At 41.7% G+C, this 27,941-nt stretch overlaps 1 protein-coding gene across 2 annotated transcripts in view; it reads right to left on the bottom strand.

The window, feature by feature from the left end:
- Nucleotides 1-25,373, bottom strand: part of chst11 (carbohydrate (chondroitin 4) sulfotransferase 11) — a 119,947-nt gene extending 94,574 nt beyond the window's left edge. The window contains exon 1 of one of the 2 annotated variants that reach the window (XM_023299775.3): nucleotides 25,133-25,373. In XM_023299775.3, coding sequence (XP_023155543.1) covers nucleotides 25,133-25,235 — 103 coding nt within the window. In that variant the 5' untranslated portion in view covers nucleotides 25,236-25,373. Of the gene's footprint in view, nucleotides 1-25,117 lie in introns of both variants that reach the window. The other variant, XM_023299774.3, reaches the window with a different exon arrangement.
- Between the last annotated feature and the right edge of the window lie 2,568 nt (nucleotides 25,374-27,941).

Below are 27,941 nucleotides of genomic sequence, written 5' to 3'. Positions count from 1 at the left end.
TATCCAGTCGTTACTACAGTATGTGTCGTTACTTTGGTGTATTCAGAGTTAATGTGAAGGTAAAAGCTGTCAGATCCGACACCCCGGTGGAAACAGAAAGGCTGCGAGGGCTGATTACAGTGACGTTCCTGTACATGTTAGTCAGTAGAATGCCGCCTGGTTTTCATGGTATCAATTTTCTCAACTAATTCCTGGCAAGAGCACAAATGAAACCATGTTAGACTTGTATTAGTTAAAACCTCTAATAACTCCCTGATGCTGAACAGCTTGTTTGTGTGTCTGTTTCTGGACTAACAAAACAAAACACTTCAAACCCTTCCGTGTTGCCACATTACAATGCCTTTGAAAGTCTATTGCAACAGCTCTGATTCATTAGCAGCCAGCCAAAATAGATGGCAACATTAACACAGCTGCTAGCTGCTACTATTCTCACTTCTTTCTCTGTGTCAGCCTCACAACCGCCCACTTTCACACGTAGACACAAAAATCACAACACAACGAGGCAGAGGGGCAGACGGCTGCACATTTCTGTCCCTTTGTTTAATCTTTCGTTTCCCGACGACGCCCACACAGAAGCCGGAAGACAGATTACCGGACACGCCGTCAGCTCCAGCCTTCATTTGTTTATTGCTGCATACCGTCTTAAGGCAGAGGGCACACAATGACAACCAGAACCTGCAACCAGCTTCAGAGGCTGCTGTTATTTTTATGTTTTTACACAGCGACTTACAGGAAATGCAAAGAGCTCATTTGCAAGAACATAGCATTAGCCTGAGTTGGAGATAAGTGAAGGATAGAAGCACTGAGTCATGTGGATGTGTGCTGTTCTGCTCCGTCTGCCTGGCCATCTCTCCCAGTGCACTCAGATACCTTTAATGCTGGCTGCTCTTGCAACACTGCAGTTATGCACCACCAAATTATAGTGTGCATGTGTTTTTTTTTTTTTTCTGGGACTCCAAGTCCTCTTAAAATAGACAGCAGAGGAAATTATGGCCCTGTGTGCCCATGTGTTAGTGCCTGTGAGTGACTGAGCATGATTCAATGAGCCGCCGGACCCCGAGAGACAAAGAGCAGGGAACAGAAGCAGCCTCTGAGGTGTCTCTGTAGGCTGCCAGTCAGGTCTACAGGGCGCTGTGCGGGAAATCGATTCAGGATAGCACCCAGACAGAAAACATGTGTCCAAGTCATCACATCTCACAATCTAAGTGAAAAGAAATAGAGGTAGACAGAGATGCAAGGGCTGAGAAACAGAGGGAGCATTTCAATAACAGCCAGGCATATGTTCTGCAAACAAACACATCCTAATAAAGTCCAGGTAAAGACTCACTGAGGTTCAATACAAAAGTTTTAGAACGTTCCAAAATGATATAAGCAGTCAAAGCCATGGCTGACTACGTCCACCTTGTTGTACATGTGGTAACTCTCTGTGTGTGTAATGGAGGCAACAAAGCTGTCATCATTCAGACTACTTGTTTGGTCTTTTCGCCTTTGACAGTGGAGGGGGAAAAAGGAAACATGGGTAGAGAAGCGGGGGAATGACATGCAGTAAATGGCCACAGGTTGGATTCGAACTCATGACCGCTGCATCAGGGACTACAGAAAAATTAGGTATTCATTTAATGTTATCTTCATTGAAAAACTGCTTTTCTTTCAAAAATAAGGACATGTCTAAGTGACACCGAACTTCTGAGCGGTGGTGTAAATGTTCATACACAGTGTGGTATGTAGATATATAATGGCTCCATGATGCCACATGGCAGCCTTATGACTCTAATTTTAGTCATATTTCTATTTAAAGCCTACGTAAAGGATCATGCTGTCTCTATGGGTTGAGAAAATTATACGTGTTTGTGCTAACAAAACCCTTTCAAACGCCACTGGATAAACTCAAAAATGCATTGTGGTCGTGCAGTAAACAAGGCTGCTGCGCTCCGTCTCTGAAAAGCTGACATGAGGGATTTTACCCGACAGTGATAGTAAACACAAGCTTCTCTTACTTTGACCATAATTTATTCATTGTCTTCATCTCCTCACATTTTGTTCAAACACCTACACAGAAAAGCAGGAGGTGAAAATAGACTCCGACAAAGCGCTTCCAGACACACTCACTGTCAGAAGTCACACTTCTGCTACGCTGCCGTGTCAGGAGGATGCCGCTTGGCTCCCATCGCAGCCATAACTCCTCGTCACCATGGCAACCCCATCCCGCCTGAAAAGCAAGCTGGTGGTAGGAGGAAGGTGTAAAGCTTTGTGCATTTGTTTCTCCCCTCTGCCATCTCTCTCTGTCACTCATTGCACCTCTTTCTACCTGACGCTCCCTCCATCCTCTCTCTCCTCCTATCAGCAGGTAACAGATGCCCAGCCAGTGCTCATAAATATCTCCTAATCACCATCACTGGTGATTCATGAAGCACACAGATGGATAACCTTCGGGTACATATGCAATTCTCCCACATACGCACCAGCAGAGGACAGCTGGGCCTTCTCAGGCGGAGAGTGACAGATTACTTTGAGGTTCTCCTGGGCAGCCTGGTAAAAGCACCTGGGCAACAAAATGAGAGCCGACGGGAGGGGAGGAGAGGAGAGGAGAGGAGGAGAGGAGAGGAGAGGAGACGAGAGGAGAGGAGACGAGAGGAGAGGAGAGGAGACGAGAGGAGAGGAGAGGAGAGGAGACGAGAGGAGAGGAGAGGAGACGAGAGGAGAGGAGACGAGAGGAGAGGAGACGAGAGGAGAGGCAAAAGAATGGGGATCAAAGTGGAGAACAGAAGAAAGAACAGGAAAAGCCAGAGGCGAGCAGAGAGAAAATGAGAGAGTAATATCAGTTTCGCACACATTCATACCACTGTTTGACCATTCATACCAGACTACAGTATTCAGAGGTAAATACCTGGTTTCCCATGCAGTTAGACTTTGGTCTGCACCCTTTATTTCCAAACCACATCACTTTCCACTTTTAATTTTCCACTGAAAATCTATCATTTGCATCAAATGCCCACTCCCTGCGGAGGTGACAGCCGGCTCTGTTTGGATTCATAGCAAAGGATACAATTACGATCCAGACTCATGAAGAAAATAATGCCTTTTTTTTTTTGCTTTGCAGTCAATTCAGTGAAACAGCAGAATGTGATGGATGAAATTCCAAGACTACAATCATGGAAAGCAAAGAGAAGCAGCCCATGTTTATGTATGAACTACTGGCACAAGTCCATTTTTTTTTTTTTACCTTTTTGCTTTAAAAATTAGTAAAACAATAACTGTGTTGGAGGCTAATTTTGTTCAGTATTTTTCAAGCAATTAAAAAAAAGATTATTTTCATTGTGGACTAATCTGGTCTTTTAAATGTCAGAATATGGCGAAAAAAATTTAACTAAAGGCCAAGAAGACATCAAATGTGTTTTGCTTCTGTGGTGGATTTTTTGAACCTTTGTATAGAGAGATGACTAGTGTAGGTCCAGCTGTGGGCTGGTTTGAGAACCTCTCCAGAACCCCAGCTACCAGTCGTCTTAGATAATGAGTCTGGAGCTGAAGACTCCAACCTCTGCTCTGCCCGCCTCCTGACCTGTCCGATTGGGCCACCACCCAGTTCCCTCCACCTTCATCCAACCATTCGCAGCCATCATCACACCTGGAGAGGATAATTTCTCAACCAAACTTTCAATCGGGGCGGCTGGGATTTAACGTGACCAGTTTGTCCTGGTGCCGCTTGAGTTTTTTGTGTGTTCTTTGTGTTCTGTGCGTCCTGTAGCCACTGAGGGGTGGTGATTAGCATGTTATGTCTTGTTTGGAAATGTGTGTTTTGGAGGCTCCAGTTTTATTTAGTTAATTCTGTGCACTTGGCACTCATCTGTATGATTATCACATAGTATTGTGTTGTTTGTGGTGAGTGTTGCTGTTGTGTTTAGGTTTGGCTAAGGAGTTTAGTTGTGTTATTCTGGTTTAGCTAGTTGAAGAACTGTTAGCCTTTGGTTGGTTCATTAGGTTTTTTTTTTGATTTAGCAACATCCACCAGCCCTCTTTTCCTTTGTCTGATCATTTTATGTTAACTTAATATTTTTATGTTAACAATAAATTGCTTTATCTAACCAATAACATCTGGTTGTTGTTGTTACACCAAGCTGGTCCTAGCAGTTGGGTCGTACTAGTCTTCTCTTGTCCACAACCCAAAGATATTCAGTTTGCTGTTCTAGAAGAAGAAAATATTCATGTTGAGGAAGTTAAAATCAGAGAATTTAGACTTTTTTTTCTTTCATAACTGCTCAAACAGATGAAAAAATTAAAACTGTTGGCTATTAGTTTTTAGTTGACAACTAATCGATTGGTTGATGAACTGTTGCACCTTTATTCACTAATAAACAGACAAATATGCCACCTTCGCTAAATGAGACGCACAAGTTAAGTTTTTAACTACGCTGAGAAGTGGGTTATGCTGCAGAGGTGTTTTGTAAAGTTTTATGGACACTTTAATCCTTTTCCCCCAGTGATTCTGTGCCACAATTGGAATTCAATGTGACTGCTGGGGCTGGATGTAGACACATAGGACAGATTTTAAATGAAGTTTTCCTCTGATGCACAGGCTAAATGGTTATGTTCCAACATAAGTAAAAATGGCTGCTGCAGTGCTGGTTTTATCCAAAGAGGCAAAATGGGATCTCTTTTCTTTATGCAATCACTATTTAGAGCCAATACAGCACTGGATGTTCTGCAATCATGCAGAAATATGTGATACATCAACATTTATGGCAGAGAAATGGGTTTTATTTGCTTTCACTTCTATAGAAAACCAAGAGCTGCTAGTGTTTACTCTTTTATATTAAAGTAAAATACAAAACCTGGTTGAATAACAACTTATGTTGATAGATTCCTATTAACGACAAATAGATGAAAAAGGAGGTGAGTCCACAGGGGAAATCAAAATATTCCAGAGAAGAGTGCGAGGGGACTACATCAGAGATCAGAGGAGCAGACAGCTGTTATTAACCCTCTGGTATTATGACGTTCTGCTGTGTTTGTCTGGATGTGGTTTGGCTGTTGTCCGGCTCTGACTCTCCAGTGCACTAAGCACACTGACAAACAACCCTTCCTTGTCTTTTAAAGGTGCTACGTGTAGCATTTTCACGTCAACAAGCTATAAATACATTCATTTTTAAGGCATTATTTAGCATAATTACTGTGAGGAGAGGCTGTTGCTGAGATGTCTGACAGCCTCTAGCAGCCTCTGCACCACAGGTCACCATCCTACAAGTTTGAATGTTAATGGAGGAAGGTGTCTGTTTCCAAAATGAAGTAGATTTTTTGGAGGCTAGTTCATATCAAACAGTTGCAAGGAGTCGAATATCTTTTAAGGCTTTGCTGATGCAAGTGTCACCAATTTCAGTATCCATGTTGAGACCAGCTGCCCTGGTTGTCAACGTCTCTTGCTGACTTGAAAGTAGGACTCTGTAATACATCATCAGCTGTGACAATGTGATGTGTAACAGTCACAAAAACTACACTCACACAGTTGTCATTTTCCACAACTAATCTGCAAGACATCTGTCTGATAAAACTTTGTTCACTCCAACTGAAGTATTAATCTCACTTTATTTAAACATGTTCACTCTGCCCAACTCCAGCTACACTCAAACACATCTTAGTGGGTTGCAAGACTATCCTCACCCAAGGCCGTAACATCTGGTGGCACAACCAGGTGCTAAAGTGCCTGGCACTCGTGCTGGAAACGCGGCAGGTGAGTGTTAACGCCCTTCTGCCCACGTTATTCTGCTGGCAAAGTATTGTCTGGGAGGGTGAGGGTCGAGCCTGTATCACCATCTCAAGACCAGATCCTGGGCAGCTGAGAGGGGCTTGCGATTGGAAGATGCTGGTAGATCTGGACCATAAGCTCGGCTTCCCACCTGAGACCGCATCCACCAACCTGTGACAAGACCTAGTGCTATGGTCAGCTTCACTTAGGCACTTTCTACATCGTCAAACTCGCAGTGCCCTAGAACAGCTTAGTAGAGGAGGCCTATGTGCATAAGAAGCTGAGATATATGGAGCTTACTGGCGATGCAAAACAGTGAGGCTGGAAGGTGAAGATCCGACCAGTTGAAGTAGGCTGCAGAGGGTTCCTAGCCACCTCGACATCCAGGCTTCTCCAGCAGATGGGAGTACGCGGGAGGGCCCCAGGCAATCAAGGACCTCTCCAGAGCAGCTGAAAAGGGAAGCCAGTGGCTGTGGATGAAGAGAAAGGACTCCACCTGGGCCTTCAGGTGAGTAGACGGCATCTATGGGGTGAACCTGGGATGCTGGAATTCACTGCTGAACCCTCTGGAGGTGTTGTGGGTCTATCAGCGAAACACCTAGGAAAAAGGGCGCCCACTTGATAACCCAGAGGATGCCCTCACTCACTCACTGGACCATCCCACCGAGTCTTAGTAGGTGTCTCATGTTTGCATGAAGGGCTGTCAACATCTAGTCCTACACAACAGATCAAAAGACCGAGCTTGTTGAGATGTGCAGTCTTTCTGTTTCCAGTCATGCTAAATGAAATCAAGCTGACACCACACTCTAAAAAAAACTTACTTTACAAACACAGTAGCAAGGAAATACTTACAAGTCCAATTGTAAACAGCATCTCTGCTTTTTGCTTCAGTGAGAGCTGTTGAGTTACACAAGTTTTTACATCCATGTGATGGGTTGCAGCCAAGTTCAGCTTTTGTCTTCATTAAACTTTCATCTGAACTAGCCTGAGTTCCTCCACAAAGCAGATGGCGGAAGTCAGCAGGAAATCTCTTCCACCACATTTATCTGCCTTCAATAAAGTCTGAGAGAAAACAAACTGTGCAAAGCAAGAGATGGGAGAAACTGTCAATGACTTTAGAGAAAATGTGATCCTGATTTTAAGAACCACGAGCACTAGAAGCTGCCAATCATCTCCACAGCAGGTTAAAGGACCAGGCAACACCTCCATTGGTGGATGAGTTCAGTTATTAAAGCTTTACTTCTACTGCTACAGGAAGTGTAAGAAGCCTGTTCAGCTTTAATGCTGTCCATCAGTTTGGGCTTCTATTTTTTTTCCTCCCATCTGTTCTTTTCTTCTCCTGGACTCCTCCAGGGATCCTCCACACCATTGCGTGATCTCTCTTCTCTCCACTGTTGTCATGACTTCCTCTTCCCTTCTCCTCTTCCTCTCTTTCTCTGTGTTTATTCATCCTTCCTTTTTTTTCTCATTTTCCTGCTGTCTTTTCCATCTGCCATGTTCATGTCCTGGCATGACCCAGCCAGACACCACCACAAATATGTCAGAAAATGAAACAATTATTCATGTATTCATGGGTGGAAAAGACATTTTGTTGTAAGTTACTTACTCAGTCCATCTATATATTTCATTGCCCATGAGATTTGTATTAAACTGGTCACTCCCAAAAGAATGCAGTTTAAAACTAATTAGTGCAGCCTCTCAGCAACTAATAAAGCCTTATGGCTTCTTATAGTTCTTGCTGCCATCTGATGAGCTTGTTTTGTTCTGAGTTTGGCACTATCCCTGTTAGTTTACAAGATGCCAAGAGGACAAATTCATCCTGTTAAAGTTCATCAAAGTTGAACTTTACTAGAAAGTTCCACCCAAATCCCATTTGCCTATGAACTATTTCACTGATCACATTATTTCCATTAACAAAAAAAAGAAAAGAAATCTTTGGCCAAAATATTTAAAAGTGTCTTCTAATCCTGATCTTTATGGCTTCTGTTACATCAGTGGCAGGAACTACAGTATTGATATTTACGGTAGTTAGAAGTCAGTTCCTCAAATCTGAAGTACAATCTAGCTATAGCTGCAATAGTGCTGAAGGTCAGAACTCTCAACTTGACCAACACTTGGGTCTATGTCACAGTAGTTCCAGATCTACGAGCAAAATTTCAATATGAAAAGTCAACTGGGGATAAACCTGTTTTGCTGATGCCTGTTTCTTTTCTATAGTAGCTTCTTTCTTGCCCAGCTTTTCTTTCAAAGGAGAATGCATACTTATGCTCTCCAGAGGATGAATCCTTTCGCTATCAGAGAGGATTCCTAACCAGTCACTGTTTAGTACCACCTCCAGCTCAGAGTCAACAATAATCTAATGGACTCATTGACTTATGCTCTCGAGGGGATAAGTGAACTTTCTGAGAGAATAGGCACATTTGTGCAGCAACATTACCTTGTCAAATCACTTTGCAGTTCCATCTCCAAGGTTCGCAGAGGCAAATGTGTGAGTGTGTGCAATGCTTATGCTCACTTCTTGCTGAGTCAGTGATGAGGAGAGTTTTGTTTGCTGGGCACTGCCAACATGTCCGTGCTGACCTCTTTGTAGGGACATGAGAGGAGTCTTTGAGACTTCATCTGAGCTGCCAGCTGCAGGATCTGTGCTGCCATGCTGCACCGTGGAATATGCAGCCAGGCCTGTGGCAGCATCCACCAGTTCCATGAGCCAAACCAGCCATGCTGGCAGAATAGCCATGACTGGAAAAACCTCCCCAGACACTAAGCCCAGACGGACAGATAATGGGAAAGAGAGATGCATTAAAGGAGAGTAAGAGAGAAGCATTGTGAGAAAAAAAGGAGTATTGAATGACGGGGGAAATAGAGTATGGCTGCACAATTAATCAGGTAGAACTGCACATAATGACTTCCTCTTCACAGATTTGGACTGATGTATCAGCAATTCTGAAAGAAAACTAATTTCACTCTCTACAACAGAAAATGAGGTGGCAACTGAAAACTGTCGAGATGTTGATGTAAGTAGCAACGAGGAGCAAGAAAACAGCTTCTAATCAGTGCAACTAATGAAAAAAGCCTACAGCCCGTCCCTGATGCACCTTCCACTTGGGAGACTTTTTTTGTGGATTGGTATTTCTGTATTCCTTTAGATGAACTTGCAGTGTTTTATCTAGCACCAAAACCAACCTTCAGCGACCATACAAAAGGAAATCCAAGAAGAAAGAGCAAATTTTTTGCACCAATAATAGCAGAATGGAACCATTTTCAAAGGCATGCTCCAACAGTTAAGCCAGGGGTGTCATTCTAATTCAGGGGCCACATTCAGACTAATTTGATCTCAAGTGGGCCGGATCAGTAAAATCACAGCATAATAACTGACAAAAGATGACAACTCCAAATTTTTATCTTTGTTTTAGTGCAAAAAGTCCCAGTGCAAATTGAAATTATTCACAATTATAGAATAGAATAGAATATCCTTTATTAGTCCCACAAGGGGAAATTTGTTATGAAAAAGTAAGATAAAACACAATTATGTATTAAAGATTAAAGAGAAATTGAAATATCTTTTTACGAATTTCTTAAGAAAAATAGTGATTTCGACAATATTATGCCTCATTTTATCATTTATGCTTTACAACTTACAGATCACAGAGTATTTACAAAGGCACAAAACATTTAGTCGCAGGTTTCTGGAACTGAACAATCTAGTATTTTCCTTTATGATCAAAACAACCTGTCAAGATCTAGAAATTCTTTTAAATTTACATTCATTTCCACATCTGTGTAGTAATCCTGACCACCTGAACTGATTCGTCATACGAACTAAAGTCAAAACTATTAAGGAAGAAGGTTAAGTTGTCAACCTGCCTTGTAAATGTATAAAATTTATACATAAAAATTATATAAAAGTTGTGACAGTGCATCAGTAATTGGTTTCCACCAAACCAAACTCTTTTGTACTAAAGCTGCTGACTGACATTATACTACACAATGTTCAGTGTCTTCTCTGTAACTTTTACACTTTGCAAAGTCATCCTGCAGGTCGGACCGGACCCTCTGGCGAGCTGGTTTTGGCCAGATCCAAAATGGATGCAACAGAGGCTGCGATTTCCTAAATTTTTGGCTCTAGTATGAAGCCAGCTGCAGTCCTATATTACTCATAATGCATCGCGTGAGTAACACACTGCATGACAGGTGAACAGGCCTTATGGTGAAGTTCCCCTTTAGGGAGAAGTCAGGGCTCAAATTATATCTACTACTCTGCTAATAATCTGGAAATCTCTTTTTGAAGCAGAGCAATATGGGGCACACTGAAAGAAAGTAGGTACACTAAAAAAGTTAATTGCAGCATTTTATCATGAAATCTTTTGAAGAATGGCCAGAATACCAAAGACCAATGACATTTAGAAGTGTTTAAAGACTACAGAGGGGGATAATTCCTTTTCTACACAGAACAGAATGAGCTGAAATCCAGAGAGAGCCTGAAGGAGGAATAGGAAGAGTAGGAGGAGGAGTGGAAAATCCCTCCCAGTAGTTCTGTAAATTTGTCCCAGTAGCTGGTGTACAGCAGGCAAGTTTAAATGTTCTTCCAGCAGCCGTTTAATGAGACACGGCTCAGCCCACCTCCACTTAATTAAAGCCATGATTCACTGCTCTTACGCCATGCAGTCTACAGTACATCTGGCAGCCGGAGACACTAATACACTCCGTCACCCTCTTTATATTCTCACACATATACACATAGACATTATACACTGACTTTCAAAGAGCTCAGTGCCTCACCATGCCCACTTACTCTCCCTAATTCCTAAATCAATGTTTTGACATTCTCAAAGATAAGGACTCAAGGTACACATGCAAGCACACAGACACTTGTCGCCTCATCCTCTGGACACTGTCACATCTAGGCTGCTGTATGGCTATTCAAACATCCTGAGAACACACACCAGCACACACACTCCTGTGGCTCCTCGTACTCCAGGAGTAAACACTGGCTGTGAGATCAGGCCTGAAAGCAGTTCTGTCACCTCCTAAATATGTCCCCCCTCCCTCCCGTTTTGCAGTTTTGAATGCCCAAATGTGGCTAACGCACAATGCTTGCACTCTCAACTTACTGCTCGGGGCTGAAACCTAACAACCAAATCAATATTTATCGGCAGCGGCAGTGTGATTAAATTCCCATGTCTGCGTGCTGCTGCTGCTCCGGGCCGTAGGCGAGCGAGGGCAGCCGTGTATAATGACCACGGGCAGCCATTCCACTCCTGCTATACACTTATCGCCATGCCAGCAGCCAGCATGTACACACACCCAGGAGCTAAGGACTTTAAGATCCTCAAACAAGATATAGCACTGAGCCTCCTGCCTCCTCCCAACTTGATGCATCTCATTTAAAGCATTGTTTTCTGTAATTACACAATATTATCAGTCTGAATTAAAGAGTGGGTCTGTAACAGAGACACCTGTCTCATTCCACGTAATTAACATCATATGTTTCTATCAAAATGGTCCAATAAATTAAACAATATGTGGGATTTTGCTTGTTTGTTGGGGCTTTTTCACATTTTGGATAATATATTCTTACTAAAAACAATATACACTATTGTTCAAAAGTTTGGGGTCATCCAGACAATTTCATGTTTTCCATGAAAACGCACACTTTTATCCATGTGCTAACATAATTGCACAAGGGTTTTCTGATCATCAATGAGCCTTTCAACACCATTAACTAACACAATGTAGCATTAGAACACAGGAGTGATGGTTGCTGGAAATGTTCCTCTGTACCTCTATGGAGATATTCCATTAAAAATCAGCTGTTTCCAGCTACAATAGTCATTTACCACATTAACAATGTCTACACTGGATTTATCATTCATTTAAAAAAAATAATGCTTTTCTTTCAAAATAAGGACACTTCTAAGTGACCCCAAACTTTTCAACAGCAGTGTATGTACCAGCGATAGACATTTCATCAGAAAACAGACTGATTGAACTTCAGTTAACTGTAGTGACCACAGAAGACGTCATCTCCCGATTCATTGTCTATGTAAGCAGCCATGCTTTGTGTGTAGAGATTTTAAATACAAATGTTCCTAAAACTAAACTATTTTCACAATTTAAGCAAAAGTGTTCAAAGGAGCCACCATGTTTGTCTGGTTTAAAATCCAGCAGCAGGCAGCCTACAACTCAAGTGTTCATTCATTCAGGTGTAGTTTGTAGGAGCTATGCAGTCATCAAGCGTACAGTGTTGGAAAGCAGTGTGACCCCTCGCATCTAATAATGCTCCCGTGGACACGTAACACCATGTAACCACCACCTCCATCTGAGCGGCACCCTTCCAGCAACCTGCTCCGAGGGCTGATGGACACGACGTTGGGGTCCACTGAGACCAGGGTGGGTCCTTATCCAGTGACACTCACTCCTGGTCGGCCAATCAAAACCTTCAAGTCATCACAGTGTAATATTGGTCACTCTCTGCGCACCTCCAGGTTTTACTTGCTTTCTTTATTTAACGTGGGTCAAAGTGAAATCAATCCTCCTACCTTATTCATTTTAGATTTATGTCTGTAAATATATGTATTTGTGTTTTCTATTGTTTTCTATTGTTGGGTTAACATTAACACTCATGGATCCGCTTGCCCCTGATTTTTCCAGCCTTTTCGACAAAACAAATGCTGAGATATTAAAAGAATATCTACATCAACATTTTACAATTGTCCCCATTTTTAATTATTTCAACTATTCTAGCATTTAAGGACGTTTCTCTCCCCACTTTTACCACTAGTTAATAGAACAGTGTGAGAATGCCGTTCACAGAAAGCGGCAGCTCTTCACTCATCCATTAGGAAGAAAAACCACCATGTGTCTCTGAAGTGTAGCATTTACCGATTCTCATTACTTCTGGAGATCCAAAATCCTTACAACTCTCATTTATGTTGCTGCATTTGAAGCTGCTGGCTTTTAAAAGTCCTTACATCCACTTGTGTTTGGATTCTTCATTAAACACTGGCCCTCTTCCTGTTTCCAGTAGCAGACACTCCGACACACACAAAAACAACCACAGACAGTCCAGATGTCACTGTGGAACATGGAAGCCTGACAGATGGTAGCCATGTTTCATTTTACTGCCAAGCAAGGTTTTAACTCGACTGCACACACACACACACACACACACACACACACACACACACACACACACGCACACGCTTGCGGAGAAGACAAGATTTTTTTGGCACAATCCACTTCTTGCCTTTGGGAAATTGACTGAACACGAGACGGATGGATACCCGTCAAAACATGCATTAAACAACCCGATCAACCTGAGACACATTTTATGATGTGTGGAAGGCAGATGTTGAGGCGCAGGCAGCACTGCTGAGGCTGATATTTCCTATCATTAATTTCCCCACCTCTGATTCGTGGGAAGACAGAGAAAATGATGCTTGAGAATTCAGGGAATCATGCGTGAAAGTTCACTGAGGTTGATGAGAAAGGTCTGCTTATAGTCACTTTACCTCCATGAACACATTTCCTGATATCAGTGATTGAGACTCACTTGGTCCAGAACTCTGCTCTTATAAATGTTAACATGAGCAATGCTTAGGGCTAAACCTTTGGGGTAACATTCAGAAGTCAAGGAGGAATCGCTGAGCTTGGTCATAGCGTACATCATCCAGTTTCTCATGATTTTTGCTGCCTTTTAGATAAAATCAAAGCTGCATCACTAAAAGATCCCCAAACATCTGGGAGACCGTTCCCTGTTAAACACAGATGCCTGCACCGCAACATACTGCACCTTTCACCGTTTGGGTCTTAACATGAGGGCACACACTTCCTGCATACAGTTTTATGGCACTGTGTGACATAGTTTGGTAGCAGTCACAGACTCGTACAAGTTGCCCTTGGATCAGGAGGACCACATACACAGCAGACCCCTGCTCGCCAGACAGACGGCGGTTTTTCAAGGGGGGAAAGAAGGCGGGGTGACAGCAGTTTTCCCATGTGCAATTCAACTGTGTCTGCTGTGAGAGATCGAGTGTATTTCAAATCCCTTCAGGCAGGGAGGCCTCGCTGATGACGCGAAGATGAAGTTATTAGGGATGCAAAAGTGGAGGCGGATCAGTCTGCAGGGGACTCACACACATTTGTTCAAACCGAAAGGCAGACAGTATCTGTCTGTCTATTGTTCACCCTCAGAAGAAGCCTGTTTCTTGTTCTGTTCTATGGGAATGTCTCACTGTGTCGGTTAATGGTCATAGAAGCTGTGAGCTGGTTTGGGTGTGTGATGTATTTCTACACTGGCAAGGACAAAAATGTGCTCACAAGGCCATGCAACGAGGAAATCTTTCCGGTCTTGGTTAACTTCTTTCACAGAATAGTGTAGGTTTCAGTGAAGGTCCAATAAGTGTGTGTGTGTGTGTGTGTGTGTGTGTGTGTGTGTGTGTGTGTGTGTGTGTTCGTGTGTCTTTCTCTGTGGCAGCCCTTTCATCGCCTCTCTAATGAAGTCCAGACGCTCATGCAGATGGTCACCAACACAGTCTAGTAAACGAGTCGTCAGCGTCAGGCCTGCGGCTGCTGCTTGGACCAATGTCCAGACGGCAGAGTGGCATAGTCCTTCTGCTCTAAGTGACTCTCAGAGAGAATCAGGAAGACAATGAGGGGCACTTATAGCAGGGAAGACACTACATGAGTCCAAGCCAGAATATAGAGCCCCACTGAGGGTGCCATGTTTGACTGTTTTTTAAAATTATAGTAAGTCTGTAGGAGTCAGTGCAAGGAGATCCAGGTCACAAAGGACAGTCAGCCTATGTTGTCTTGTCTATACTTTCGATAATGTGAACATATTCAGAAAAGCAGCCAGACTAGATGCTATAAACAAATGCCCTGGTGCCATTGTTGAATCTTTAAGGATTTAGATCCATCACCTAAATATTAATCTTCATCATTGTTCTCTCAAACTTGTTTGATTTATAGAAGTGGAAACCAGCTTATTATTTTGGAACTCATTTGGTTTATTTCCAAGAGCTACACAAGAGCATTAAGCTCAGCTAAGCTATTAACTGAGGTGGTATACCTCAGCTGAGCTCCGATGTCTGAACCACCTCAACCTTTCGCATGAAGCAGCAGCAACTACAATCCAAGCTTCTTCTGTCTGTCTGGACTCTCCACTCTCCAAGGAAAAGCCTGCTCACTCTATGGAAGAAACTCATCATGTCTGCTTTTATTTTCAGTCTCTACACACAAAGTCTCTGCCCACAGGTGAGAGGTAAGACCCCAGTGAAATAATAACCTAAGACCTGCTACCTTGCCTGCATAAGGGATTCTGGAGACCTCCACCTGGACCAAGACCTGGGACTGGACTTCACCAGGAAGCATCTGGTGGTCAGACCTTGACCCATGAAGCCCAGTCAGGCAAAGGAATGAGACAGAGGTACCTAATTGTGGGCGAGCATCGTAAGGGATAGGCAGTGTAATCTGGGAGCTCAGTGTGGCAGCTCCTGCATCACTGATTAACACAGTGTACCTCTATTTGTGGTTTAATCTGCTGGAACTATTTCTTTGTGAGTAAGTCAATACATGAAGTTGCCAGGCAACCAGCAAACAAGTTGCACAGAAGCACAGCGCAGATGGATAAACTGCTGTTCATCAAGAACAGTTACACTCCCAAGCAACACCTTGCTAAACCACAAATTGTTTTGTCGATTCGTGTCGAAGAAAGCAAATGAGCGTATTTTCCTGATTGTCAAACTTTCTTCAAAGCCTCTGTGTGTAGACGCTAAGCATTTCCAACAAAGCAGAGAAAGCAAGACATAACCGTACCAGTGTTCCCTCAACATGTCACTATTTCCCACAGGCAAAATACTCCTACACTAATTTAAGAGATGCGAAGTCGATGCGTCTTTCACAGATGATAAGAACATTTTACTGCGATTCACACTTTAATTCAGCAAACATTTTGATGCTCAGCAGATTTTCTACACAAACCCTTGTACAAATGTGGCAAAATCAAAGCGGTCACATCTGTAGGTGCTACTTGTTATCAAAAATATCTGTAACATCGTCTCAACACAGCTTCCAAAGCTGGTTTGGCCAGCTGATGCATATCATTTTTCATCCAACGCTTTCCTGCAAAACAGAACGTGTGTTATATGTGGGAGTTAATCTGTGGATACTGGAACTAAGTGTGGATGTTAAAGTCAGAGTGGGACCCAGCAGGGGATCCACCCCTCCCCCCTGATGTGCTGGGATGTTTGATCCAGGATTTAGCAGCGGAGAGGGGCAGGAAAACAGCAGCAGCAGTGAGATTACACAAACAGGACGTCCGGGATACGTTCTCACAATACACACACACACACTTACAGAAGCAGAGGAGTGGGCTGGGATGGGACAATGACTGGGGCTGGGAGAAGAGCGAGCACAAACACAGCCATGAGCATGAATGAGCAAAGAGTGCAAACACAGCAACGAGCATGAATGCAATCACACACACAAACAAAGAGTGCAGCTATCTTATTTCACCTCTTTGGGTCATCCCCTCCCGACAGGCTCAGTGAGGAACCCTAAACCAGGGGACGGCCCGGTGGTGCAGAGGAAACCTGAGAGGCAGCAAACTAAATCCTCATAAGAGAACCAGGGGAAAAAGTGACTGGATGCTGGTAGAAGGAGTAGTGAGGCTCTGAGGGTTTGGACATGCTTAAAGCAATAATTTCAATTGCAATCAAATCATTAAAATGGATTTTCCTCGACTGGTGAATTTTGCTCTTCGAGGTGCAGTAAATCTGTGCAGTGAACAGTTTGAATTTTGTGGGAAATGGGAATATGTACTATTGACAGCTGCAAACAGTATTGACTGCACTGATCTGTCAGTAAGCTATACTTCCATGTGGACGTGCATGCAGACAGCTGCAGACATTTTGAACGTGTACTTGTGTGAAATTATACAGCTTTCTGGTTCACTTCAAGCACCATACACTTGCAGTAGAACAGCGCTACATATTAATATGGGTCTGCCAGATCAAATCAAAAAGCTTTGCTTTGTTTTTCCAGCGCATGTGCCAAATGAAGTGGTCGCAAAACATGGATAGTACACATACGTGACTGTTCAAAAGTTTAGGGTCACCAAGACAATTTCATGTTTTCCATGAAAAGGCACACTTTTATTCATGTGCTAACATAACTGCACAAGTGTTTTCTAATCATCAGTTAGCCTTTCAACACCATTAGCTAACACAATGTAGCATTAGAACACAGGAGTGATGGTTGCTGGAAATGTTCCTCTGTACCTCTATGGAGATATTCCATTAAAAATCAGCCGTTTCCAGCTAGAATAGTCATTTACCACATTAACAATGTCTAGACTGGATTTATCATTCATTTAATGTTATCTTCATTGAAAAAAACTGCTTTTCTTTAAATACTAAGGACATTTCTAAGTGGCCCCAAACTTTTTAACAGTAGTGTATGTCTGCACAGAGCTTCACATACATCCTCTGATGATGAAATTTTATGTCCCTTAGGTCTTAGCAAGACCCTGACGTAGTTGTGCATGTGCAATACAGACAATGAGTCAACATAAGATGCATTTGAATGTTAATGTAACTGCATAGCTTTGGAGAAATAATGGGTGATCAGTAGCTATGAATCTTTAACCTAAACTGAACACAACAAATTAAATGAGCAAGGTCTGCAAACTCCACATTTATTCTCTGAAGTGATCAAGTGATGAAATAGGGCCAGCTCATGCTTTTTGCATTTGTGTGCAGAGACAAATGTGGTCTTTAAAAACAGAGCGTAGACATGCAAGCACTTCTATTCAAACTACAATGGATACACATCGATTTGCTAAATGGACAGTCTTATTGCTGCTCATATTAAACACAGTAAACCACACAAAGACATAGCAGCTGGTTACAGATTACACTGTAGCACTGTGTTACTGTGATTATTACTGAGGTGAGCTGTGCACAGTGGGAATGTTTTCCCACGGTACACAGCTCCTGGAGAATTTAGAACATCTTACTCTATTTGGATGGCATCGATGGAAAGCATGTACAAATCAAAGCTCCTCCAAAGTCCAGCAGTGACTATTGTATACACAGACTTAATCATTACTCTTTCAATGCTGAATTCTGAAAGTGTGGATAATGTAGAATCACCTCACTAAGTGTCTCCTCTCCTAAAATGTTTTGGTTTCCTGTCACATGCACAGTGACACAGATTTGGATGGATGACATTTACATCACATGTATACTTGCAGATGTGGCCGTTAGAGTAGAAGTACCGTGCTCATCCTCACGATGTTCCTTCAAAAGTACTGCATTCTGAGATAGGACTCACTGGTAGCTATAACAGCAATATTTCTATCTAAAACATCTATTTTCCTATGGCCCTTCCTGTTAGAGGTTTTTTCCCCATTAATCAAAAAGGTGTTCACTCAATAAAATCTCAATCATTGTGATGTGAATGACAAGAGAAACAAAGATTTGTCTGTTTCATATGATTCTAAAGTCAATATCCTTGGATTTACAATTTAGACAAAACAAGCAGTTTAAAGAATCACCATCTGGGAGGCAATTTCGTCTTAAACCTGAATAGATTGGAAGTTTAATTTTGTTGGGGTGAAAACCTCCAAGGATGGAGCTGGAGGATCAGAGCCCATTTCTCAGATTACAGGCTGTCATATCTGAGGTCACAGACCCCAGCGACTCAGCACTCTCTCTTTGTATCAGCTACAGCTGATGCTGCTGCCACACAAATGAAGGTGAGGAATTTCACATTTCCTGTAGAAATTCCAGGCAGGAATATTTCATTCTTTCTCCAGACGTTCCCATTCCTTGCTTCAAACCAGCACACTTTGTTCCATTTAGAATAGAATAGAATAGAATAGAATAGAATAGAATAGAATATCTTTTATTATTCCCACAAGGGGAAATTTGCAACGTCACAGCAGCAAAGTGACAGTAAGAAAAATCAACAAAATACAACTATAAATTAAAGAGGTGAGATATATACACTATATATACAATATAAATAAGAAAAACAGAAGAACACAACGATACTAACAACACAAATGTAAGAATATATACAAAAATGAACTGTACTTTGGTGTATTTGCACGACAGCTGGCTATCATTACGTGAGTGCTGATTACTTTCTGTTGTTGCATACAATTTCTCCCTCACATACACACACACAGGTACATTCATTCAGCAGAAGGAATAAAAATGATGTTGGGATTTCAATTGAGGTCTTCCAAGCCAGTCTCTGGGTGCAGCTGACCGCTCAGGAGGCATGAGATCTTTGTGGCAGACGTGAAATGTGAGAGTGCGACTTTGAGGCCTGGGTGCACAAGCAGGTTACTGCTGTCAGGCTGAAAAAAGACACACACTGCAGTCCCAACACACACACACACACACACACAGACTCAAAAATATCCCAGAGGCACTTTACAAAGAAACCAAACAAGCAGGCCACAGAGCAAACTGCCTTATTAGCCGCTCTGATCGCTGCAGCTCCGGTGCCTTTAAAGGAGCAGCCCGAGCTGAGCCTGACGAGGCAGACGAGATCTGTCACCGGCACAAAGTAACCTTCAGCCAAACGTGAACGCACAGAGACAAGGGGAGGTGGAAGGGCATAAGTCCTCGCTCTTGGCTGTCAGCAGACAGCAGCTGAACTAAACGAGTTGGTCCTTTAGGCTGAAATATAACAACAGGCACAGCAATCTCCATTCAGCCTGAATGACCTGAGCTCCGCTGCCTGGCAGGTGTATTTGTGTCTGCAGGGATGTGCTCTGTACCACGAATCTCTGCTTTCTAAAACCCTGCATGTTCATTTTGGAAAAAGCTTTTGCTGTCTGAAATTCATCAGCCAATATTTCAGTCAGGAAGCAGGGTTCCTGTCAGTGGGCATCTTAAATAACTTGCTATTCTAATGAGGGCTTTTCTGTGACGCCAGCGTTCATCTCGTCAGATTAGATTTCCCCTTTTTCCAGATGCTGGATATTGAATTTCAATCTGGAACAAAACTTTTGAAAGACTCCATCAAAGTTCTTAGGATTCCTGCCAGTTGGTAGTGAATATATGATTAGAGGTTTGGCAAATAAAATGCTGTGGGTGATGCTCCAGTGTTGGTTCAGCCCGTCTGTTTCATGGTGTCCCTACATCCTGATAGAACATTCCAGCTGCGACCCAAGAAAGACACCAGAAAACTGCTGCCAATATGTGACGGCAACTAATGTTATATTCTTAAATAATAATTATAGCTGTGTTCCACACTGTAAAAAAAAAAAAAATTGTTTTTACTATAGTTTTTTCATCAATTTACTGTTATTTCCCCCCAGATAAATTACAGATATTAGCAAGTAAAAATCACAAAAATAAAATATTAACTTACATGTTAAGTGTTTAAATTTAAAAAAAAATGTTAATAATATCCACATCAAAAAATCTGTATTTTACAGATATTTGCTGGTATTTGGATGAAAAATTAGGCATATTAAGGATTTAAAAATTGGTATATATTTTATAGATAATTACAAATAAAATCTAGCAAAACCATGGTAAAAGGAATTATAAATTTAGATGTCAATCATAAAAAACAAGCTAAAACTGTACATAATGTCCACATCAAAAATCTGTATTTACACAAATGTTAATTTCTTCTTTTCAATGTAACCATAAAGTTTTGGTATAAAATATCATCATTTAACAGATATTTGCTGGGGTTTTTTTCAGTTTTGACAGGGTTTTAACTTTACAAATTTCCTCTGTTTTTCAACATACTTTTTCTAGCACCTTTTACAATCTTTTTCTTTTTTTGAGTGTATTGAATGCAAAAAGTGGTGCAAAGTTAGACTAAACTGGACTGGATTCAACTTCATTGCTGCTGAGTACAGGTGCCACGCTCTGCAACCTTCAAAAATGGAAGCAGGTTGCCTTTTAACAACACATACAACCTGGTCCCAGTTTGCAGACCTCAGGGTTAAGTGAGTCAGGTGATACCTTCAGAAGTCTTGTCCAGTTTGATCTGCAATCCAGAAGCTAAAGATATTCTATGTATTGTCACATATGACAAAGAAAAGCAGCAACATGTGGAGATTTGCAAAGCTGGAATGCCAGAAAATTCTGCATTTTGATTTAAACAGTATACAACCTATGTAAATACGCTACTGTTCAAAAGTTTGGGGTCACCCAGACAACTCTTTTATTCATGTGCTAACATAATTACACGAAGGTTTTCTAATCATCAATTAGCCTTTCAACAGCATTAGCTAACACAATGTAGCATTAGAACACAGGAGTGATGGTTGCTGGAAATGTTCCTCTGTACCCCTATGGAGATATTCCATTAAAAATCAGCTGTTTCCAGCTAGAATAGTCATTTACCACATTAACAACGTCTACACTGGATTTATCATTCATTTAATGTTATCTTCATTGAAGAAAGCTAATTTTTTTTTTCAAAAAATAAGGACATTTCTAAGTGACCCCAAACTTTACAACAGTAGTGTATATCCTTGCAATCTGGGTGAAATGTCCCTTTAAGTAAATGACTAAAAGTGTATATGCCCAATAAACAAAAACATGTCCTTTAGAGTACAACTTTTGACTGATTATTTCACTGTCATGATACTTCATCACACAGACAGCCCTATTTACCATAAAGTTGGCAAATTCCTTTAACACACGGGTTACAAATAGCCTAACTGGACTCCAAACATGAGAATTGGCAACGTTTCAGTACTGCCATGCTTTCCGTCTGCTTTGTCTAAGCCTGGCAGTTCACTGCAAACAAAATCTAATTTGGCATGCTCTCAAACTGCTGTTGAATACAGAGCTGCAGGCTGCACTCGCAGAAACTCCAGGTCTGTTCCCGCTGTGGCTTCCACGCCTGATCTTGTGTCGCAGTGGGAGCAGAGAAGGTAAAATTCAAATCGCCGCAGAGCTGAAAATTGCATTTGCACACTTTCAATCAAGCCAAATGTGGCATGACTTTTTAATCATAAACCTGCATTTTGCGGCGTGAAGGCACCAAATCCTTTTGTTCTCTGACTATACTGGATACTTTAAGCGTCATACTGTGTCCCCCCTCCTCCTCCTCCCACACCTATTCTACAAGAGGTCACCACCCTGCAGGTTCTGGAAGGGAGGTGAGAGTTTACATTGGGAGGCCAGACGGGATTCCCAGGGCTGCTAAACATGCCTGAACCACAGAGATGCTGCCTGGAACTGATGGACAACAATGGAGCTGCTGCTGTGTGTGTCAGAGAGGGAGGGACAACAGGAGAGGATGATAAAGTCATTTCAGAAAGAAGGTCATGAGACCAAGGTACAGATAAAGACAAGGAAGTCAACAAACACACAACGCTACTCTCTAGTATCTCCCTCACCTGTGTAATCACACATAAACACACAGTGCAGCATTAAAAGTTACGTCCAAGCTGCTGCAAAAACACCCTGCTTTAGACATCTCCTCTTCAATCAGAGCGTCCTGGGAGAAGCACCCTATCATCACCGCTGCTAAATAAAACATCCACTGTGTGACCTGTGTGTGTGTTGGGCAGAATCTGATGCAACGTCTGTGGAGATTGGCACAACTGTGAGAGCACGATCCAGGGGTCCTTGACAGCGCTTTAATGGAGTCTTGGTTCAATTTTTACAATCAATTCCCTCCCTGGAAGCTAATTTAATGATGTACAACAGAGGAGAGGTCTCACTCTGTGCAATGTTCCTGCTACAGGATACAGTTATGTAATTCTTAAATAAATCATCCGTCTACGGGGCCCTCATGAGAAAGGCTTTCTAAGGACAGGATCTTATTAAAGGCTTAAGGGGTCAGTTTGTACAAATGAAATGAAGGAAAAAAACCACACATTTTCTCCCTATCTTCTCACTTGGAATGTGGCCACACAGTTAGAGAGTTCTGCTGCCACCCAGTACAGTCGAGGTCAAAGGGATTTTATTGAAGGTTTCAACATGAGCATCTGCTTTCTGACCCTCTGGATCATCCACACAACTCCATCAGCAGTTTTTAGATTAACCGTGTTTCTATGAGTCAGTAGTTGCAACTTTTTAACGAAGCAAGTTCAACAAATGGAATTCATTTCAACTCGACTGGGTACAAAAGTACTTTTTGTAAATTGGATGGAAGTGATCATTAACCTTAATGTACTATGATGTGCTAACAGGGTGGTACCAGACATTTATTTCCATTGTCTAATAATCTGCTGATTTTCTGAATAACCATTCGTTTCATAAAATGTAAAAAGCAAAGTAAAAACATGGTTTCTAAACTTCCCATAGTGATAACTTCACAATTCTTATTTTGTCTGATAAACCATCCAAACCCCAGAGATGAGCTTGTCTACAGAGATATACAACTAGCAGATACAACTGAACTGGAGAACATTTGGCATTTTTTCACATTTTCTTTACTTGAAAAATGACATAGATGATAAATAAACTGTCAAAGATGCTGCAGATTATCTTCCCTCAATCTACTAATTGATTAAACAGCTAATTACCCATTGATCGAACCTGTCCTAACACTGACAGATATATTAATGACAGCAGGGGAGTAGGAACTATTCAGAACCAATATCACACAATCAAAACACTCCATTAATGTTGTTTAATTAAAGTATGTAGCATAATGAGGAAATGATCACACATGTCCCCTTTGAGTAATTCTTTTCTAGTATTCCAGTGGTGCTCATGTGACAGAGGACTAATGCATTCATATGTGGCTTTAATCTCATTTTAGAGCAACTAGAACTTCCATTCATCTGAAATGTAAGGAAACGGTAATACCGGCTACGTCACAATGATCCAGAGCTCTACGACACACAAACACACAGGACAAGCTCGTGTTTTATGTACTGCACATCTTATTTTAACCAACGTCATGTGTACTCAAGTAAATGTACTTTCCAGTAATCAGAAACTACAGTAAATGCACTGGTGTCCTATTTGAGTCGTCATAACTGCCTGTGGGTCCACAGAAGAAGTGCATCGTGGTGATTTTCCTTTAGGGGATTAGAAATAATAATTGTCCACCGCTGCCAGCAGCAGCAGCAGCAGCTCTGGTGAGTCACACAGAGCCAGTGGATCTCCAGAAAAAAAGCCTCCTGTGTGAGAGATGTGACAGCACGTCTGTTCACTGTGATGCTGCTGGGGATGATATTCTCTCATGTTTTATAGTTCCTCCATCACTGAGACAGTACATCACCTACACACTGATGCCTGCATGTTCTGCCTCTGGACGGTCTACCTCACTCCTGGACTCTACTGCATTTAACCCAAATACAGATGTAGATGATTAGTGAAACCTGAAGTATCCTGAAGCAGGAATCCAGGATATCTCCAACCAGCAGACACTGTCTCCAGCAGCAGCATTATGGGATTATCATTTCTGCTCCTCAGTTTAACGGAAAGCAAACACCCAGAGAGCAAATCTTTTCTCTGTATGGCTTTACAGTAAACCTGTTGTACAGTAGGTCAGCAGCACTCACTCTCTACTCTCCATGTCTTGTGCGCGTCGGAGCGCAGGCTGCTTTGATTTTGACGCACCGAGACGCTGCTGTACGGCGCACGGAGAACACATCCATCAGGGGCGTCGATGTGTTAAAACTGAGGTTTGGCAAAGCAACAAATCACATCATCTAATTTAACGCAATTTAATGCAAATTCTCCCACGGAACCACTCCGTTGATATGGAGAGGATTTCCTTTATTGTGCGATTAATTATGCAACGCGGCTCTCCAAACGCGCACATATTAGAGAGAGCATGGCTCCTAAATGCTCCCTAAAGATGTTTTATTTTTAGGTATGGATCCCGCTTTGATTTTTTTTTTCTATTACAGCTTTGCTCTCCAGATGCTAAGAAGCACCGGGAGGACCACATTTAGCCAGCGGTGCCCTCACTGTGCCAAACCCACAGTGCCGACCCGAGCAGCGGTTCCCAGCGGCAAGCCACGTTTCTGGAGACAAAAAGCTCCCCCTCCCCACCAGCACCACCAGCAGCAGATCCATGACACTTGTCACTTGAGAGGAAGCGAGCGAACAGCGCCTGGTGCGTCCAATCACATCCAAACGCATGAACCCCGACGCTTCCACCGGGAGAGAACCGCTCAACAAAAGCCGGACAAAAGCGCAACAAGACGAGCAGCCCGGAATGCCTCAACTGCACCACATGAAAGATTGATTTAAGACAGTGTACTCCCGCCGGGTGATTTAAGCCCTCACACCAAACAAGTAGCTATCAATTATTTATCGGCTGCGTTACAGTACAGTCCGAACAAATGGATGTCAGCGTGCCAGGAGGCTGCCAGACAAGATGCCACACACCAGCACGCACACACAGAAGAGAGGAGGGACGTCCTACCTGGTTGGAACATACTTTGGAAATAAAAGATGACCAGAATAAAGGATCCCAAACAAGTGACAAATACCATCCGGCATATCCTGCTCATCCTCATCAGTTCGGCCAGAGTCTGTTTCATGTCGGGCAGGACGGAGGCTGGAGGTTGCGGCTCGCTTTGTGGGGATGAAGGGCCGGTTCGTGGGAAGCTCCAGGATCTCTGCTGGTACTGATGAGGACTGTCCGCCGGTCAATGAGCCGAACGCATCCAACACGGAGCGTACCACTGCCGGCCAGCCGGAGGGGGGGGGGGACTGGGCAGGGACGGCGTGCTGGCACCCCCGCTCGGAGAGAATGAGCGCGTCCACGTGTGCGTTTTTATTCAATCCAGTCAGATTTGTTGGTTAAAGCGTCTACAACACAACTAAATACTGAGGCTTTACAGGAGCTACACAACAACTACACAAAAGTCACCATGTGGTACTTTCAGATGGTATTAACCCTTAGATGCATGAGTGGGTCATTAAATGACCCGGTGAGGTGGAGTTCTTGTGATATCTTTGTAATGAATTTTTTTTTAATCACTTCATATTCCTCAAAAATATGTTTTTGATGTCATTCCATTTAAATTTTTAAGTTAGCTTTTATATTTTTAAAGAAATTCTAATATTTGTATTACTACCCCAAGCTCTTTATCACTGATAATATCATAGAAGAGGTAATGCACAAACTTGGAGAAAAAAAAAGTGGAAAAATGTAGCAAAACTGATGTTGACATTCTTCTATTGCTGTTCTGTGTAATCTTCTTTTTCAATTAATAAATGTTCAAAATCTGTTATAAAGTCAAAAATAAACATATTTCAAACATGAAATCACTCTTGTGTGAACAAAAATAGAATACAAACAATAATACGAATGATTATTCTGAACCAAAATGACAAAAATGGCATAAAATCACATTGATTCTTCTACAGGTCATTGTTGACCCATTTGTAGAAGACTGTTGGGTCCAATCACTCCTGCATCAAAGATGCGTTGATCCAATGGATTTCATCCTATTTGTGGTGTTTCTTTCATAAAGTTCTGCTGTTGGACACCACTTATTCCTGCTAACAGGGACTTCTGAAGTGAAATATGCTGTGTTAGATGTTCACACAGTAGTAGAGACATTGGTAATCATAACACTTACAGCATCTAGTTTAGCATTTGAATTCAATTTTGAGGTAAATAAATTGAAATATTGTGCTTCTCGCATCCTACTATGCTCTATTCTGGGGACCTTATCAAATGCATGGTTGCACCGTGAAACATCATCTCATTTTCTGAGTTAGTTCAACTTTTTCAGTCACAGACATTAAGTGGTTTTAAGAATAAATATTAGTAATTTCCTAAAATTGGCTTGATTACTACTTTTTTCACCCTGAGTTCAGGACTTCAAGTCCCCTCTCCTATAACATGCCTGGATCACTTCAGACAGGGAAGACTGGTAATTAAAAATATATTTGATTGTAAAGTAAAGCTAATTTCTCAAGGTAGTTTGTTGATTGAACATAATTTCATTCGAAGTCTTAATAACTCAAAAATCAATCAATCAAAGTTTATTTGTATAGTCCTTTCCAACAGCCCAAAGGGTGACCAAAGTGCTTCAAAAAGACTGCTGCAAACTGTTGCGTTCATTTTAAAACTTTTTTAAAACTCCCAACATTAATATATAGAGTTTGAACAATTACTACATCTATCTGACAGTTGCATTAATACTAATATTATACACTTACACTACCGTTCAAAAGTTTGGGGTCTCTTAGAAATGTCCTTAATTTTGAAAGAAAGCGGTTTTTCAATGGAGATAACATTAAATGAATGATAAATCCAATCTTGACATCGTTAATGTGGTAAATGACTATTCTAGCTGGAAATGGCTGATTTTTAATGGAATATCTCCATAGAGGTACAGAGGAACATTTCCAGCAACCATCACTCCTGTGTTCTAATGATACATTGTGTTAGCTAATGGTGTTGAAAGGCTCATTGATGATTAGAAAACCCTTGTGCAGTTATGTTAACACATGGATAAAAGTGGGAGTTTACATGGAAAACATGAAATTGTCTGGGTGACTCCAAACTTTTGAACGGTAGTATACAATTGTTAATACACTAACCTTATAGCACATTAAAACAAATATTCATATGGATTTGACATACAAAATATATACTTACCTTATAAAATATGATACATTGTTACAGATTAAACTATAGAGCAGGGGTCACCAACCTTTATGAACCTGAGAGCTACTTCAAGGGTACTGAGTAGTACGAAGGGCACCTTGTTTGATACAAACTTCCTCACGAGCAAACTGGCACCATCATCTTTAAACAATAATAAAAATAATGAAAATAATATGTAAAAAGACTGTCTGATCACATTTATGTTCATTATTCCTTACAATAATTATTAACAACAATTTCCACAACAATGACGGTAGGAAACACACACACACACACACACACATATATGGAACTCTGTTCCAATATTTAAGTCAGGTATCCCATCTCTGAAACTTTGGTAAATATCTTTCTTGGCAATTTTGTATGAATCAGCATATTTGCAGTATTTTGTTCAAAATCACACCAGTTACATTTCTGTGCAAATTATCACTTCTAACATTTTTAGGAAATCATTAACTGTCATCAAATCATGCTTCATTCGTGCAAACTACTACCTTTGTAACATTTTTGAACAATTCATGAACTCTGTCCCATGTTTGTACAAATTATCAGTTATGTAAGAAAAAAAAATCAACTCACATTTTGAAATGAATCTTATCACATTAGTACTAATCACCAGCAT

This window comes from Amphiprion ocellaris, chromosome 21, assembly GCF_022539595.1.
Source record: "Amphiprion ocellaris isolate individual 3 ecotype Okinawa chromosome 21, ASM2253959v1, whole genome shotgun sequence".
Classification (NCBI taxonomy): domain Eukaryota; kingdom Metazoa; phylum Chordata; class Actinopteri; family Pomacentridae; genus Amphiprion; species Amphiprion ocellaris.
The sequence above is the reverse complement of the archived record's forward strand: the minus strand, read 5'-3'. Positions and strand labels throughout refer to the sequence as shown.